The 18,020-nt window shown below is 35.6% G+C and overlaps 1 protein-coding gene across 1 annotated transcript; it reads right to left on the reverse strand.

The window, feature by feature from the left end:
- Positions 1–1,074: 1,074 nt before the first annotated feature.
- On the reverse strand, positions 1,075–4,477 carry LOC135157947 (uncharacterized). The gene is made up of 4 exons (XM_064115153.1): positions 4,444–4,477; positions 3,680–3,865; positions 3,139–3,289; positions 1,075–1,862 (listed from the first exon to the last, which is right to left on the reverse strand). The coding sequence occupies exons 1-4, from the start codon at positions 4,475–4,477 to the stop codon at positions 1,673–1,675; spliced, it is 561 nt and encodes a 186-aa protein (XP_063971223.1). The 3' UTR covers positions 1,075–1,672.
- Positions 4,478–18,020: the final 13,543 nt, after the last annotated feature.

Genomic DNA, 18,020 nt, shown 5'->3' on the forward strand with positions numbered 1-18,020 from the left:
GTCCAAAAAAGAAGGCAGCAATTAACCTTATTTCTGTCATGTACAATTATTATTTCAAATCTAATGTAACCGCATAAATCATGAATCACAACGGATGGAAAAAAAAGATTTGCCAATTGTAATTTTAAATAAATTGATAAAGGTATCGGATTCGGTTATTCGTACTTCTTCTCACATTAAACCCCCTCAAGCTGAAAATTTAAGAAAAAGCTGAACGTTGGCCAAGTCTATACCGATTTTTTAAAATACATTATTCATTATTTTGTTTAATCTTCTCTCATTAATAAGACATAATTTTGCAGTATCCACACACATCCTTATTTGTGCCTGAATGTATTGTTTTATTTGATAAAAGCACAAGACGCCATGATATTGTTGAACTTGCTTAAGCCTCTAAATCCTCGAAATGTAAACAAATTACGAATTGTCAGAAACATAACATCAACTAATGCCCACTCCAAATTACCTATGAATCGGTCTTTTTCCCCTTTCGTCCCCATATCACTGTGGCCATCAACCAGTGGAATACGTGTTTATTTTATTCCAAAGGATGAATAGCTATTGTGTGTTTTTTTTTCTTCAGAGATTAGCATTCATTTTTACATTACAATCGGTTAAATTGATCACATATTTATAACATATGTTTTTGCGTTTATTCTTGAATATACACATAAATTATTTGAATCTTATTTCATATACAATACAGAGACATACAGTTAAATACGAAAAGAACCATTGGTGGTAATCGTACGGTGACATTGCCTTCTGCTAAATTATGTATTTCAAAGCATAGAGGAGGTCTACAACTAGGCTAACCGTACACTGCAAAAACACCGGTATTGATTTAACACTAGCTCGGAATCTATGTATGTCCACACCAGAGAAGTGTTAAACTACACCAGTTTGGTTTTGGTCTAACACCATATAGGTGTTTATACAACACCGATTAGTATTAAAACAGCATGAGTTTGATTCCAAACTGGTGTTGTTTCAAAAATTCTCTGGTGTGGACATATATAGATTCCGGGCTGGTGTTAAATCAACACCTGAGTTTTTGCAGTGTAATGTTAAAAAAATCATCTGTGGCGTATCTTCCTACAACATGCACAATAGATATTTATAACCGTGTTACAGATTAAATACATTGTAAGTTTTGTTTTGAATAATTAATTTGGGAAACTAAGTTTAAACGTTTTTCACTCTACAATCATAAAAGTTCCGTACATCCACACACACTTACTCATATACACTATGGTGCATCAACTTTATATGTTTTATGATATATATTAGTTATACATGTAGGAGAAATTTCCTGGACGTAATAATTAGGAAACGAACAATAAAGCAATTTATTAATGGGGGGATTATGGTTTAATAAATAACTTTCACTATGAAATTGCCATAAGTCTTACCTTTTCCACAAAGGAACGCATACTTCACTTTTCGGAAAAATATATAGACCTAGGTTGCACAATGACATGGATACACAAAAACATCCCTTCTCACAAATCCAAAGCTTCCGGATATTAAACAGTAATTAAAAGCTAAGCAAAATATAAATATTATCAACACAATGTAGTGAGAAGATCTGGAGATGCTTCAATTGTATACACAAATCGAAATCACTTCAGTTTCTCTCTACAAAGAGGTGGTTTCAGTTCACGCAATTAATTCAGACTGGTTTTTCGTAGACCTCGTAGCTGGGGCTTGGATCTCCGTTTTGCTTGAGGTAAGGTTCAACGTAGAGGGATTGTTCACCAGCAACATAGTTTGCATATCCTTCAGGAACTTCAGGTAGCGGTCCTCTTTCTCCTTTCCCATTGATCTCTTCTTTTGATGATGATACCAAGCCATAACCACGACTGAATAATACAAATGAAGAAACATGAAACGAGTAACAAAATGAAGAAAACAAATACAAAAAAAGGAAAAAAAAATATGTCCATCTGACGGTAAATTGCCATCTTGTCCAATTATCTTACGGTCGACCTTATACCATGTAGTATAATGCCATTCTGTCCATCAACATTTTTCTATCAACCTTTTGGTCCATGAACCATTTGGTCCAATAATCACTTTGTCTAATCACCAGTTTGTCTATTGAAATTTCACAATATTTTGCAATATTGCAGTTAGTCTAATATTCATTTTTCCCATTCATTTTGACTTAGTCAAATTAGACCTAATGGTACATGGACTAAATGGTCATTGGACCGAGTTGTTATTAGACGAAATGGTGAGTGGACGAAACGGCAGTTAGACCCTTTGGAGGGTGGACGAACTGATGGTAGACCAAATGATATTAGACGAGTTGGTTATTGTACGAATTGGCATTAGATCAATTAGAAATAAGCAAACCCATCTTACCTGTCCGTAACATAATTACTCAGACGGATGGTATATTAAAATCGAATATAATAATTTCGGTTTTACCAATGAAAGCCGATGCTATCTCTATAAAGGTAATCAAACATGGCAGTGTCAAAGAGGACATTTCTTAGTAGGTCCACGGTCTGTATAGTTTCATCTTCCACCCCCCGTTCCCTCCCTCTCTATGGCAATGTTTATCTATATTATGTTCTCGTTATTAGCGTTGCTCTATACAAAATGTTCCGCGTATTGGCATGTGATGATGATAAACAAATACAAAAATTAATGAATTAATTAATCAATGAAAAATAAGGGATAACTTGAACGCATTGCATTCTTATATTTTTTAATTATTTGGAATTGTCGGTAAATGCAATTCAATTTAAAATTATTTATAATTGACATTCAATACATTCCAGTTTTCCTTTAGACGTCATCGTTATAATCAATGTATCTGCGATTAAGGTAAGATTTCATAAAACCCTCCAAATATATTACTGAAGGTAGAATTTATTATCAAAATTTACAAGTCACAATATCAGTGCCCACCAAGCTGTATTTCGTGTCACTTTCATTGGGACAAATATTTTTATTGTCAATTCTAAATTGTCGCCAGGAGCATTGGGATGTGTTCTATATAATTTCTAAATAGCTAAACTGTACCTATAGGTGTGCTTTCAAATATAATTAACCAGACTAAATGTGCTTATACTGATGGGGGTAAAATGTTGGTGTCGACAACGTACATGTAATTTTTGAAAGACTCACTTTCTCACAAAAATGAAGAACATCGCCAAGCTCATTAGAACAACGATAAACAAAATGACGGCTGTTACAAGGAGGCCAGTGATAAAGAATTCTCGTTTGCTAGTTCCGTTGACTTGGTTTATTATGGGTGCTGGAGCTCCAGGGTTTTCATCTGTATGATAACAAAGGTCATATTGGTATCAGACAAAAAGAAAATAGATTCTGAATTGAAAAAATATGTAATAGTGACGATGGAAATTATTAATATTTTATACCGGATTACTTAATGTATAATATGTATGATATATATTTTATCCGTATTCACATTGGAAATATATATGAAACTAATGATACGAACGTCGGCGAAAAATTATTATACATATTGTATACTCACACACTTGTCAAATCTTGGTTCCGAATAGTTACAGCACGGATTTGTAAAAATATATATATATTTTTAGAAATGCGTGTAGATCTATCATGTTATAAAGTATACAAATTGTTGAAAAAAATAATGCAAAATAAATAATGTGTATTATGGTCAAAAGAGAAATCAATTTACCATTAGGTGCTGGGCGGATTGGTGAGCACATTATGGGCTCCCCACGCCACATGCCATCATTACTGCATTCCCACACAAACCAATCAGGGTCGTCGTTACATGTGATATTGACTTGATCGCCAACCTTGTACCGAGATTTGACAGCTCGAATGGATGAGGCACTCGGTAGTATAGGTGGATTGCATTCTGTAAATAAAGAAGTGGGAGATACAACTTATCAATGGTCATGGTTCCATTGGAGGAAAGTTTGACCGATGTGTTACTGAAAATTATTACCCCATAGTAAATTACGCAGACAACTTCAAACTGTTGAATGCGGGGACAGGCTAGGGTGACATACAGCTAATGAAACCCTTCTGTTATGCAGTATAAGATCTCAATGAAAAACTATCAATTTACGATTTAAAACCTATATAAAGATTTGGCAGAGGTTCAATCATATCAAACTTACACAAGTGTACTGATCGATATATCACTTAATTCAGACCTACTCTTAATAAAATATTGTTAATTGGTTTTCCACGTTTGCATGTAAAGAACTTTGTGAAAATTTGTTGTCAAGCGGTGCACCCCCCCCCCCCCCCTCACACACACCTCGCTAAAATGTCATATTTCAAGGTTCAAATCAAAGATTTGTTTTATACACTTATCTATGTCCAAGCTCGAAACTCTTGATTATTTTTGTGTTTGAACGGGTTATTGAGTGGGTGTCGATGTGGGTAGGCATATTATATATCTTTTTAGTCAAGACGTTATGCATTTACTTAATCGCGCCGCCGTCTTAGAGGCTGAAGCCATTGCTTTACAGGAGTTGGTGCAGCTGGCGTAACTCTAACAGCGGCTGTTTTCGCGTATTTCTATATCCTCTGAAGGAGGTCTTTTTAATATAAATTATATTTATCTTACCGACGACAGGGGCACTGCAAACAATGTTTTGCCCAATCCAGGTCCCATTCCTACATGTCAAATTGAACCAATCGGTATCCTCATTACACGTAACGTTGATGTTGTCACCATTTTTGTACGACAGAGCAAGGTTGTGGACAGATGAGAAAGGGGGCAGCGCCGGAGCATTGCAACCAGTAGGAGCGGACACAGGAGCTGCAGAGGAAAAGTTTGAGGATACAAATACCAGTGAGTAAAATATTCTTAAGCATTTTATCATACTTTTATTGGGTTTTTTTACGTTGCATACTAACAAATATGTCGGCAATAATTAAGACAGAGACGAATCTGGTGTAATGTTAGAACAATCACATTAAGACACCGCGCAGACACATGAAACAAGGGTTAATTTATTTATTTTCTGATTGTGCCAATAGCTAGCAAAAGAAACAAATCAACTGTAATGGTAGAATAACATACTAACATAAATGAAAAAGAAAAGGAGAAAAAAAAAATGATGAAGAGGGAGAAGAACAACAAAATAGGATCCACATATACATTTTTGCCATAGCGCACACTTACAAATCCCTAATAAAAATAAAAAGGAATAGTTTCAAATACTTTATATATTCTTTAAACTCAGTATAAAAATGCAATCTTCTTTGCACCCGTTAGCTAACTCTATTTTGACCCGTTGGCTACATATTTATCATAAAACACCACTGAAAATCGTAAAAATGCATTTATTTCAATAGAAAAAAATATTACTTAAATGATGATGATGATGATAAGAATGGTATTAATGGTACGAGCATTATTGACCATTATTGACAAAACAATTTGAAATGTTTGATAATAATAAAATAATAACGATAATAATAATGATAATTATATAAATAATACTTATGATGATAGTGATGATTATGATTTAGATGATAATAAAAATAATGATGATGATTATAATAATAATGCAAATGATACTGGTAGTAGTGATCGTAAATCTGTTAACAATAATGATATCAATGATCACAAATAAGAGAATTGTCATTAATACCTGATAATCATAAATTGAACCAAACTCGGGTGGTCACGTGTATGACATTAAGTGCAATTTTAGAAATACAAAGATATGATTAAATTGAAGAAGTTGAACACAAAACATTATATAAACCGTCACACCTTCACTAGAGATATGGACATGATGGAGGTATGACGTGTAGGGGGCGGTTGTCATTAGTTGATGACAAAGAAAAAAAAAATGTTCAACATTGATCAATTATTCATTAAACCACATTACTTTGGAAATAATATTAACTCATTATCAAGCAATACCTTTTATCACGTCATGCTCATGTTCGAAACTTTATTTTTTTATTTGGCTAATAGTCATATAATGATTATCCCACGTTTTTTCAGTATATATATGCAATGGTAGATCCATCGTCTATTTGGATATCAAGCTGGCCAAAACTACCCAGTATGAGAAGCATGAGGGACACTGTCCATTACTGATATGACAGGTTAAAGTTAATGTGGTTTTAAATGTCTTCATTGTACATGATATAGGCATATATATATATAATATATATATATATAATTATGTACATGTATATGTTTATAAGTATTTTTTTAAACGACTGGTAACATTGGTTATTTTATGTATGTGGTTCTCGTTCTTTTACATGAGGGATCACCGTATGAATAATGGAATTGGCATTCTAATTAAACATTATAAAGAACACTCACCGGCTGGTTCGGGACAAACCACGACAGGTCCGCTCCACAATCCCTTGTTGTGACATTGCAAATTGAATGCCTCATTAGTGGTATTGCATGTGACGGTCACTCTTGAGCCAAAATCATAATTACGTTCAGCAACGTTGACCCAGGAGTGGTGAGGCAAATAAGGGGCGCTACATTGTATGGATCCTGAAAGAACAATTTAAAGAAGCATTTACATATTAACATATTTTGGGGAATATGCCGTGTTTATAATCAACATGAATACATGCAAGATATTTGGTCAGAACTTGGCACATTCCACATCCTTCCTTTTTGCAGCCACCACGTATTTTTGACTGTATTACCTATTAGGGCATTTGGAAATGTGACCCTTTTTTCTCAAATATCAAAACTACAATTTAGTCATTTTTAACGTATTCCCAGTCTTTAATTATTGCTTTTGGACATTGATAAGGTAAATATTGAATTTTTGTATGAATCAATTTATTGTAAGATATGTTCTCTATTACAGATCGTGAAACTATTAGCGTTTAACAGTTGATTAATATTTCAACTAAACATTATTAAACAAACTTTAAAAGGGACACTGATTATTGCACTGTCATTTCATTTAAACGAATCAAATAATTTTAGAAAAATAAAGGTGAAGAGCAAAGTCGTATTTATATACATACAAAAATATATATTGAACAAGTACATTGATTACCATAAACATATATCGACATTGCATTTACACAATCAATTGACCTGTTGCATGAAAGAAAAGCTCCGATTTGCTTTTTTCTTGTTTTATTAACATATTTTTTTTTTCATGGGGGGAAAAACCACAGGCAAAGTTTTATGCACAGGCGCCTTATTTGACAAAGTGACATCGACAAATGCATGCATTAAAAATATGCTAGGTAGTTGTTTTTTAATGTTTTTTTTCGCAGGCAAAATCATATTACTAAGAACCAATGACCAGCTGGAAACAAATATGGAAATGAGTTTCCTTTCCCGGACAATAAACGCCACATACATGTATACATATATATATATTTTGGGGGGCTATTCGTTGCTCCTACTGAAAATGTCATTAAAGAGTGACACCAAATATACACGTTTTCAAAATACTGAGACTGATTTTATTAATCAAAATACCACAACAATATCCATAGTAATGAGACAACATAGTAACGTAAATTTCGATGATAAAAACAATACTTGCAATGAGCAATGAATGTAAAACTCCATCATATTAATGATGAATGCATGGAGCTATTAATAGCTCTATGATGAATGTAAAACATAATTGTTTTTCATGTTATGTACAGTATTAAAGGAAAGCAGCAGTGGAGCGTTCTCTCTATGAGAGAACGTCTCAGTGAGATTGGATTAATCTGATTAAGATTTAGAAATGACTGTAAAGGAAGCGGACGTCGAAAGTATGAATTAATATTCTTGTACATTGAAAGTTGAATCACAGTAGGAATGTTGAATTTCGTCAAACATATTGAATTGCTATCTAACATGTAACCTGTCTCGCGTTAATAATGCAGATGATTACAAGTGTACTCATACAATAATTCTAGAACCATGTTTATGAGTTATCGTTGAAATTTATGACAGTTAAAGTTATACACAGTCCCTTCCAACTTCACCATTGACATGTCTGGTATTATTGCACTTTATGTTCTTTTCATTTCCCGCTCACCAAGTGCATCCCCGAAATATGTAGTGAGAATATAGTCTGTCGTAACGGGCGATGTTTAACTAGATGGAACTAGCTTTCGTAAGCTATTTTTAACGAAATGTAATTTGCGGATTAAAGCAGATGAAATAAATGGAAACTGAGAAAATTACTGAGTCTTTGTTGCTTCCTAAGCAGTAGCCACGTGAGTAGAGCCAAGTTCTAATTGCAGTATCAAGGTAAAGAAAAACACAGCAAAGAATACTTTTGCTGGCCTCTTCAAATGCATTATTTTCATAATATCATCGTAAAATCTCCCCCATCTTGGTAACAAATGGTTGGTGTTTTCTTAGAAGTCCAGTCACAACGAAGATGTTTAGATGGTGTTCAGTGCATGCCATGCTCTCTTACTTCTTGCAACTGTAGGCGTGGTGTAGGTGGAGTTGTGAGGGGGATGTCTAATTTTCCAGGCTAAGAGTGCGAGGGAATTGTCTATGAAAAGAAGCGAAAAAAAAAGAAAACTAGTCTTGAGCAGTGATCTATGTTGCAAAGGAATATTAATTAGCTGTGGATATTAAAAGCAAAAAACTATTACACTTACCGTGACAACAAATGCCGACCTTTTGTCAAACTGGAGTTACATCCTAAATAAGCAATAGTAGATGTGCGTATATGATTCTATGATATCAAATTAATGACAAACAATACAGTGTTTCAATTTTATAGTATTTTAATTTATTTGTTGATATTTTTGCTTTGAGGCGTATTTAAGATTTGAAATTGTTCTTGCAATGCAATTACTAGATGTTTTAATTTTGTTTTATAACTTAAGAACCCTTGAAGTAATAAATACTAGAATAAACTGATTATTTAAATCCATCTCACTATCAAATTGCGTCATTACAGAGTAAGCAATATTTATTTTCGTCTCAGCAAAAGGCAGGTGGTAAGGCTTATCTATATTTCAATATTTCTAAATACTGCTATAGGGATAAGCCGCTTTAAAGGGGGGGGGGGGGTGAACTGTGTGTGTGGTCTCTCGTATACTGTGTGTTATAAATACATAGTCTTAAAATATACTTTTTATCAGATACCTACTAATACTACAGAGAATACATTGACCTATTACTGTATATGTATAGAGAAACTAAAATCTTTTGAGAGGAAAAGTAAATGTTTTGCTACGTGTTAACACAAGTATTGCGGTATAAATGTATTGTGTAGTTAATTGAAATTGTTATCATTTAAGTGGGTCTATATTACCAGACTACACTAGCATTATGGGTCAGGAAACTGGCCAGGTATGAGTAGTTGAAGACCCTATATGGCGCTATTGGTTCGCTTCTGCATTAATATTTCAGTTGTCCAGTTAATATGTGCTGCTTAATTTGCCTCCTGAGTGTATATGACTCAATTCAGTTAATTCAAAACAAAAATACATCATCGCATTGTAAAATATATAATTTCTCTACATTCATAAATTGTTCCAAGGTACTATCCTTATATTGCAATCAGACAGCCTTTCAGAAGAAACTTAAATTCAAATCAAACCGTCACTAAAATTTAATATCATGTGCACATTTTCTACAGCATATCATATTTACAGATCTACGTCATATGGAATGCAACAAAGGAAACTCAAGTTATAATGCCACATAAACATTGAAAAAAATAATCACCATCATCACCCAATTCGAGATGTATATACATTGGATTGAAGAAGTATAACATTAAAATATAATAAAAATGAAATCATTGGGTTCCTACCTTGGATGAACTTCCCATGTCTGTGTGTCACTTGACGTCTTTGAAGTTGCAAAGACGGTGACGAAGCTCGATCTGGGCAACAAGGTATAACGATGTTGTACTTTCGCAAGACGTGTTCAGCGACTTTTTCACGGTGAGCCGAATGTTCGACAAGCAGAGCTGAATATTCTTTCGAAACTATGTTCTCTTTTCCATGTTTACATGAATATGTCGACCCCACCCAAATCCGCCCCCTCTCTCTTTACTTTTCATTATCACTCTTACGTGCATACTCACTCTTACGTACACACATTATCGAGGCTCCTGCCTTACAATATTGCCCTCACCTGGTTTGTGGTATCCCACGATTGCTTGGTGTTTCAATGACACTGTATCGAACGTGCAGATTTGGTTAACTCGAAAATTATCCACGAACTTCGATCAGTATACGACAATAAATTATTCAAATGTGTAGTACATACGATGGAAAGGACTTAGCTTTGAACATTCATAACTATTTCAGAAATAGTAAATGCGGCGGTATCAGTCAAATCCACATTTTACTCTACCTAAATTTGTCGGAATTTACAATTCTTGAAGAAAAAAAAACCATTATGTCATGTATGTTGCATCAGTATTCGCAGAGTAGAAATAAGCTGAATGACTGAGTTTAAAGACTTCGCAAACCGACGATCACGTCAATATGACAAAAAGGGAAAGGATTCACAATTTCAAATGTTAAATACATTTCATGGCGTATTCACATCTCATTATTACGTCTTGCCCATAACAGCACTAGCTACCGCCGAGCCTCTTTATTTTTCATGATTAAACTGAAAGTTGGATGAAATAATTTCATCAGTATATACAACGTATGATAGGACTCCATGACTTTAAACTGGCTATGAAATGGACTGAACGTAAAGTATATTTTGTAATGTTGGATTTTCATTCATGGTTGGCACGTTGTATATCATGTTTATTGTTTAAACGTCCTCAAGATTGCCGGAATAAAGAGGGTGGGGGTGGAATGCGTATGTTGCAAGTAGATGGATGATTAATTTAAGTGGGTCTGATTCATATCTTGACATACACGGTTTACTGTAACCTTGCGTTTTTAAATCAGAGCTTCTATCTACAAGTATTGTGATGTTATTACTGACCTTAGTGCGATTAAATGTCAACGGTTGATAAAATGAAATCGGTTACAAAAACACATATGCAAGCTATAACAGTATTGACATTGCATTTGAAATAAATCATAGAATATCAATATAATCTCTTCCGAACGCCTCACCTGATTTGTGGCATCCGACAAATGCTTGGTATTTTTCTGACAATGTACGAAACGTGCAGCTTTGTGAAGTTTCTCCGTAAGCGCAGGAGTGCACATTGCCATTTTTTTATCGGAGTAATTGTCATTGAACTAATGATACATGCTATATTTCACTGTTCTTATAACAGGGCAAATGCTCATGAAAAAATGATATATACATGTATATAGAGTTTTATACTACTTGTTTCTAGGCGCTTTGTATTGTACTTATTACCCTGGCAATTCGATCTATCACTGTTCCACACATAAAATGCATCATCTCCACTCCCTGGAGAGCATCCTGAACCTACATCCGTTTTTATCGGTGCTAATATGCCAATTTAATCACATTGAATTTTCCATCACATCGAGTACACATTTAACATCTTGGTGGAGAGTGACAAACGTTGATATTTGACTTGATGAATGCCATTAGCGCCAGGTGAGATGCGAGCCCTCGACCTTTGGTTCAGAACCTCGGAGTCAAGTGATTCAGCCACTACACAATGACATCTCTACAAAATGGTTATGTCTCTGTGTGGACTTAGATCAGACATCCAAGAAACTAACGGTAGAGCCTCGTGAATAACCATGAATTCCCTTTCAAAAGCCGAATACATGCATCTTGGTATCATGGATGTATCACGAGTGGACCAGAGTCACCACCTGAGGGCGATTATTTCGTCCAACTTTGGAAAAAAATATATAAATTCATTCCTTCGTGTGCGTCTCTTTTTCTTTCCATAACATAGACATTCTGTTTATACGTATTTGAATCAATCTGAAAAAAGAGTCTTAAGAAGGTTTTTGCCTAAAGTGCAAGTAGAAACCACTACCATTGCCATTGTAAATGCTTTAATTGTCCCATTGCGCCAATTAATTGCCGAGTTGCTCAATTTGCTGTAAATTACTTTACATCTTTATTATTCGTGTTTATAAACATTAATGTAGAAGAGTCGTTAAAAAAAAAAATTATTTCGACGCAAGGAAGCAGATGCTTATACGTTCCAATTAATGCATGAACATATTGCCTGTGCATACCCTATAGGCCGAGGAAGCGATTTTATTTCCCGCAATTTACACACAACGAGGCTCTGTGTTTGAAAGCTAGTTCCCATTATTAATATTTCTAAATCTATGAATTTACAATTTTAGTAGAAAAGGGGCTTACTCTGCATTTGCTCATATCGTATGTACGAAAATGTCTATTCCATATTTTTTCTATTTTTTGATTTATTTATTTATGTAGGGAAGGGGTAGGGTCTTGAATGCCCATGATCGTTGGACAGTTACCCAAACGCCTCACCTGGTTTGTGGCAGTCGATAAATGCTTGGTATTTGTATGAGGCTGTATGGAACGTACAGCTTTGGTTAGTACAAATTCGTTCAGCTCACCAATTATGACATACTAGTCGTGCCGCCTAGTTTAACCCATGCTCCCAGTTAAATGATCCCAAGAAATTCGAAGCAATCCACATAATACAAAACCTATGGCGATCAGAACTTGAGTTACCTACAAAGTAGACCTCAACTGCCTCCCTGCCATGTGCCTTCATTTAAAGCTAGATATTCGAAAACAACGTTGACATTTTCAACATTTCTCCAGTGTATGTCTCTAAGAGAAATAGCCCATCAATGTGCTCCAATCAGACGGGGGCACACTGTAAAGAAAATATAGGTAATAGAGAAAACATACTGTTTTGTTCATACACTGTTTGGTCGTCGTATACACACAGAGAAGAAAGAAAGAAAAAAATAAGCCTACAGAAGTATAAAGTATAAGTTGCTATATAGGCCTAAAGCGTAGTTTATATTTGCGCAAATATCCACATTTCTAGGATTTCATTGCGCCTTTACACAACCCCGATGAAGCTCGGCTACACATCCGTGCCAAAAGCTGTTTTTGTTAAAAAAGGATCTCTTCCTCGAGGTAGCCATTTACGTGACCTGGCGTGAATGCAGCATGGATCGTATTCCGCAGTGGCAGGGATTCGAACTCACGACCCCAGATTTCAAAGTCAAGAGTCAGTGTGATCAGACTACAATGCTAAAAATAGGTCATAAAAATTCAAAGGTCACGCTGATCATGATAACATTATCGATGCTCAAATTCACGCCTGCCGAGGTAATGAAAAGTACCAATCAATCGTATTCCCGAGCCCGATTTTCAGATCAGGCAAGAGTACAGTGCACATCATTTCAAAATCATAGGGTGGATAGAGATGCAACGAACTCTCGTGAGGCAAAAAAGAAAGTACTCAAAAGGTCAAAGGGTCAAGCGAAAACAAATTTCCATAATTGCGTGGAGTACTTTAGGTGTTGGTATGGTCCCATATACTATAAATTGTGTACTTAGAGTACCTTTTCATGTGCCCAAAGACCGTCCGTGCGGTAGAGGACGAGTTCCATCAAGCTTGTGGATATCGATGGTAAGGAAATGTGTTTTACATCTCTTTCAACTGTTCCACCGATTTCACCACCAGTATAAGAGGGTTGATATATAAACTTGCAATGGCTATCAAAAAATCGTTGACGATCTGTAGCATTCATGGAAAATTGAAGAAAAAAAAAAAATTCTCGAATATATTATCTCATACATTACTATCAAATCTGCACCTTTGTGTACTTTCCAGCAAATGACATTTGTCCTACTAAGGAAATCGCAGTCAAACGCCTTACCTGGTTTATGGCATGCAACAAATGCTTGGTATGGCTTTGTCACTAAAGAAAACGAGCAGCTTTTATTGATGAAGACACCACTGTAGCCTAGTTCCTCACTCTATATTATACTTATCATCCTGCCAAGGTAAAAGTAATCCCACTAATGCTTTGAAAAAAAGTTGAAAACACCCATGCCCGAGTTGTACAGTACGTAAACAGGTGATCTATATGAAAAAGATACTGTGGACTCCAACTGCCACCATTAAGCTTGACCTCTAACTATTCTGTAATGAATCAGGTCCGCGAACGAGCCGAATCTGCACACGTTAATCAGTTGTCAGGAGTCCGTTGTAAGTAGTCATCATGGTCAGAATACTCTGCAAGCAGCATGACTATGATGGCCATAGGACAAACGATCACGTTCACATGGATTTTTGTTCTATGAGCCCCGACCTATGGGCATGCTGGTGGGCGGGGGGGGGGGGGGGTTCAGACCCATCGAAAGTACGGGGATATCCTTAATACCCTTTATTTTCACATTGTCTTTCGCAAAAGCGTGTGACCAGTATGCGTAACCCCAGTTGACAGAAATGAACTTTTTGGCAAAACGGGAGAGAAAAGAAAAGAAAAATAAAAGATCAAGGCCTAGATCTATAGCATTACAGTCCATCGATTCGATAGTGTGTCTAAACAGAATTATCGTAGGCTCGCTGGCAATCAAAGTCGTTGGTCACGGATGATATGTGTCACAGGTGTAGATTATTTTAGTTTTAGCCATTTGAAGGTCAGTCTGAGATCCGTCTGGATATTTTGTTATTATTATTAGTATTATTTGGTTTACCCTACAAAAGACGATTAGGCATCTTTGGGGATCTATGTCTCATACGCCTAATCTATTATTCCGCTAGAAATCGGGTTTAAGAGTTTCAAAGATTGTTATGTTGAAAATATGCACCGAGGTACATGTGATTACTGGATTCTATTTATTTTCAAAACCTGAAGGTCATTATCAACTTCTACATCAACTCTAGCTACAGGCCGGCTGAGTGGGCGTTTCTTCCACAGAGGCATTTCACTGCACATAATCATTGTTTACAACGTACCTCTGGCTTTGACTGTTCCATATTGAATGATCTTCCGGTATCGGCTACAGTGGTGTTAAAACGTAGCACCTTAAATTTGGCACACGAACCGCATATTTAACGCCCCGTTGAGGTCCCGAACAGTTCTCATTGTAATATTCGTTCTAGTAGGAGAGCAGGACATCATTTAAAAATTGTCCAGGGTAAAACAAATGCCGGGGTTTGCTGTTCCACCCTTGTTTTTTTTCAGAGTGTGCTACCCCCACCTCATAAAAACGTAATGAATTGCCATTTTCTAAGCCAAATTTAATTGCTGATTTAATACCAATTGCATAAATATTTCGAAAGGAAAATCACATTTTACGATAAAATTACCTTTTCCATAATTGGTTAACGAATTCTGCTTGACCACCTCACTTACTCGCATAAAATCAATGATCTGGGTTTGACCTCTGGAAAGAAATATGGGTTAGCGACTCTTGATAGCACCCCTTTCCCTTCACCGCTCTTGGGACTATTGATAGCATTAACTCACCGTTCCCGCCTATCAATTATTTTTATCGTTATTGCTTTTCATCAACGTGAAAATAGGCGCGAGCAGTATACAATTTGTGTAATTTTACATTTTTTGGGGGAAAGGCGTGTAACCTTTTGTATTAAAAAATCGAAGTTCTATTAGAGTGGCAAAAATCAAAAAAACAATTCGAAGAAAATAAAACAGCCGGGGGAAATACTTGTATAACGTCAACGTATCACGCATGCGCAGTCAATCAGCTTTATTTTCTAGCTCGTTTAGTCTACTTTCTTCATCTTGTCAAAAGATGGCGTACTTCACCTATAAGTATATACATGAGATGCAACCTGTTGATTTTTTTTGGGGGGTGGGTACAATTTCCTATTATGCACAGACGACTTGAATCGAGACTGTTAGATAGGGAAAAAATATCGCATTTCAGTTGTTGTTTGCGTGATTTCCACCGCAGTATTTGGACGGACAGAGTACCTTGGCCGAAATTTGGAGGTAGGCGTTAAAAAATCATTTTTATAAATAATTTCAAATATATTTTTTAAATTCAGTAAGATGATTGATGAAAATTACGTAGTGAATAAATGTAGAAATTTTTGGCGTGTTTTATTGCCTCACATACGTGTGATGAATGAAAACATCAAAATGCACTATGAATTCACATGCGTTGTGCGAGGTTAGTTTAGCTAACCTTGCATGCATGTGTGAGTGCCTTTTTCTCCGACTAATGAGAGTTAGAATACCCAGAGACTATAAAGGTTATGCTTTTATTTACTATTACTTTCTATGACAAACCATTTAAGCCTAAACTTGACTTTATCGATATGCATGATACACGTGGGTCGTTTTGACATAACGTTGGCTTTGAAAAAAAAATAAAGTCAAGATCTCACAAACCATAAAATATCAACCACAAGGTAAAAAGTCCAAATAAGTTGTAATACTTGGCCGTCTAGAAGATTTAATTGATAATTACACTGGTTTAAAGAAGGATTCATGTTAGTGAAATTAAATTCAACGTGAGACGTATAGTCAAATCCGCTTTGATGACATTTATTTCTTCCTCTTAAAAAGTTTACTGACATATCCACTCAATTCTTAATCATATCCAAGATACGGGGAAAAATAGATGCGTATGTTTGGGTTAATATGTCTAAACATATTCAAATAAGAAAGGACAATATTGAGGCGGGATAAAGACTTAAGAGGAACTTCCTTCGCATCCGTAATACAAAAGAACAAATCCATTCGCCAGATTTAAACAAAGAGTACAAATAACCTCACCTGGTTTGTGGCATTCGACGAAGAGTTGGTATATACTTGATTCTGCATTAATAGAGCAGATTCGCTGTGCATAAATCTGAAAAGCATTACAGTTTTGACATAATGATCGCGTTGCGATGTTCAAAATAGTCCCATCAATTACACTCGCTACCTGAAGACAAATGAGTTGTTAGATCATATTTCAAACAGCTATAACCCTAAACTCGAAAAAAGGTATACTCCAACTGTCAATTGCCTTCTTGACCTGTACATTGCTTTCAAAATGATCAGGTCCGTGTGTAAGCCGAATACCTGCATACAGATAACCCAGAAACTTATAATGACCTTAAATGCCATAGTTAATCGTCATACACACGACTACTCAAATTAAATGCGACTTGATTGTTACACATCCTCTAATAACCTTATTAAGTTGAGACCTATTACGATTCTGTCATTTCAAAAAAAAAAATGAGGATAGTAAATTGTCTTAATTTCCCGAACATTCCTGAGAATCTCCATACATGCTAAAAAATCTCACCTGGTTTGTGGCATCCGACGAAGAATTGGTATTTGTTTGAATGTGTATTGAACGTGCAGCTTTGTTGTGCAACAGAATATAGAGTATCATAACTCTGTCATAGTGGTTGTGCTGTCAATTTCAAAGAAATATCACCAAGATACCAACAATTTGAAGACATTTGTGTCGTTAAGTTTTATCAAATGCTATCCATGAACTTGAAAGAATCTACTTGAACTGCCTATTAACCGCTTGACCTATACATTGATTTTAACATGATTAGGTCCGAGTGTAAGCCGAATATCTGCACACAATAGACTCTAAGATTAAATACAAATGTAGTTTAATGGATTCATTAATTGTCAACGAGGCGACTGCTTATAATTGATATGATTTGATGATGACAAATATTCTAATTTTCTTTTGTTGATTCCAATATAGACATATTACGAATGCGTTATTTGAAAGAGGAACGTACGTTGGCGGCATATGATTATATCACCCAAACATCCAGCAGCAACTCCCTTCCACGCTTTATAGGATTCATCGAGGTGTATATGTAAAATATGAAATAGCCGCGTCCGTTTCGCCGCAAAAGGGCACGCTGGCGTCTTGAATGGCAAGAGCACTCAGCCGTAGTATAAAAAAGACGATTGAACGCTCAGCGGGTTCGCCGCAGAAAACAATGGAAAATACGCTCGCAGACTTTTGACATAATGCCTTAACTTCCTCACCTGGTTTGTAGCATTCGACGAAGAGTTGGTTTTTATTTGAATATGTATTGGACGAGCAGTCTCGTTGTTCAAAACACTGAAAAGCATCACATAATTAGTGGTCATGGTAATTGCCCTGTAAAATTCAAAGCAATCCTAACAATTAATAGGCCTGGGATAAAATGAGTGTTTAACTATACCTAACCAATTTTTACCTT

This window comes from Lytechinus pictus, unplaced genomic scaffold, assembly GCF_037042905.1.
Source record: "Lytechinus pictus isolate F3 Inbred unplaced genomic scaffold, Lp3.0 scaffold_20, whole genome shotgun sequence".
NCBI classification, from domain to species: domain Eukaryota; kingdom Metazoa; phylum Echinodermata; class Echinoidea; order Temnopleuroida; family Toxopneustidae; genus Lytechinus; species Lytechinus pictus.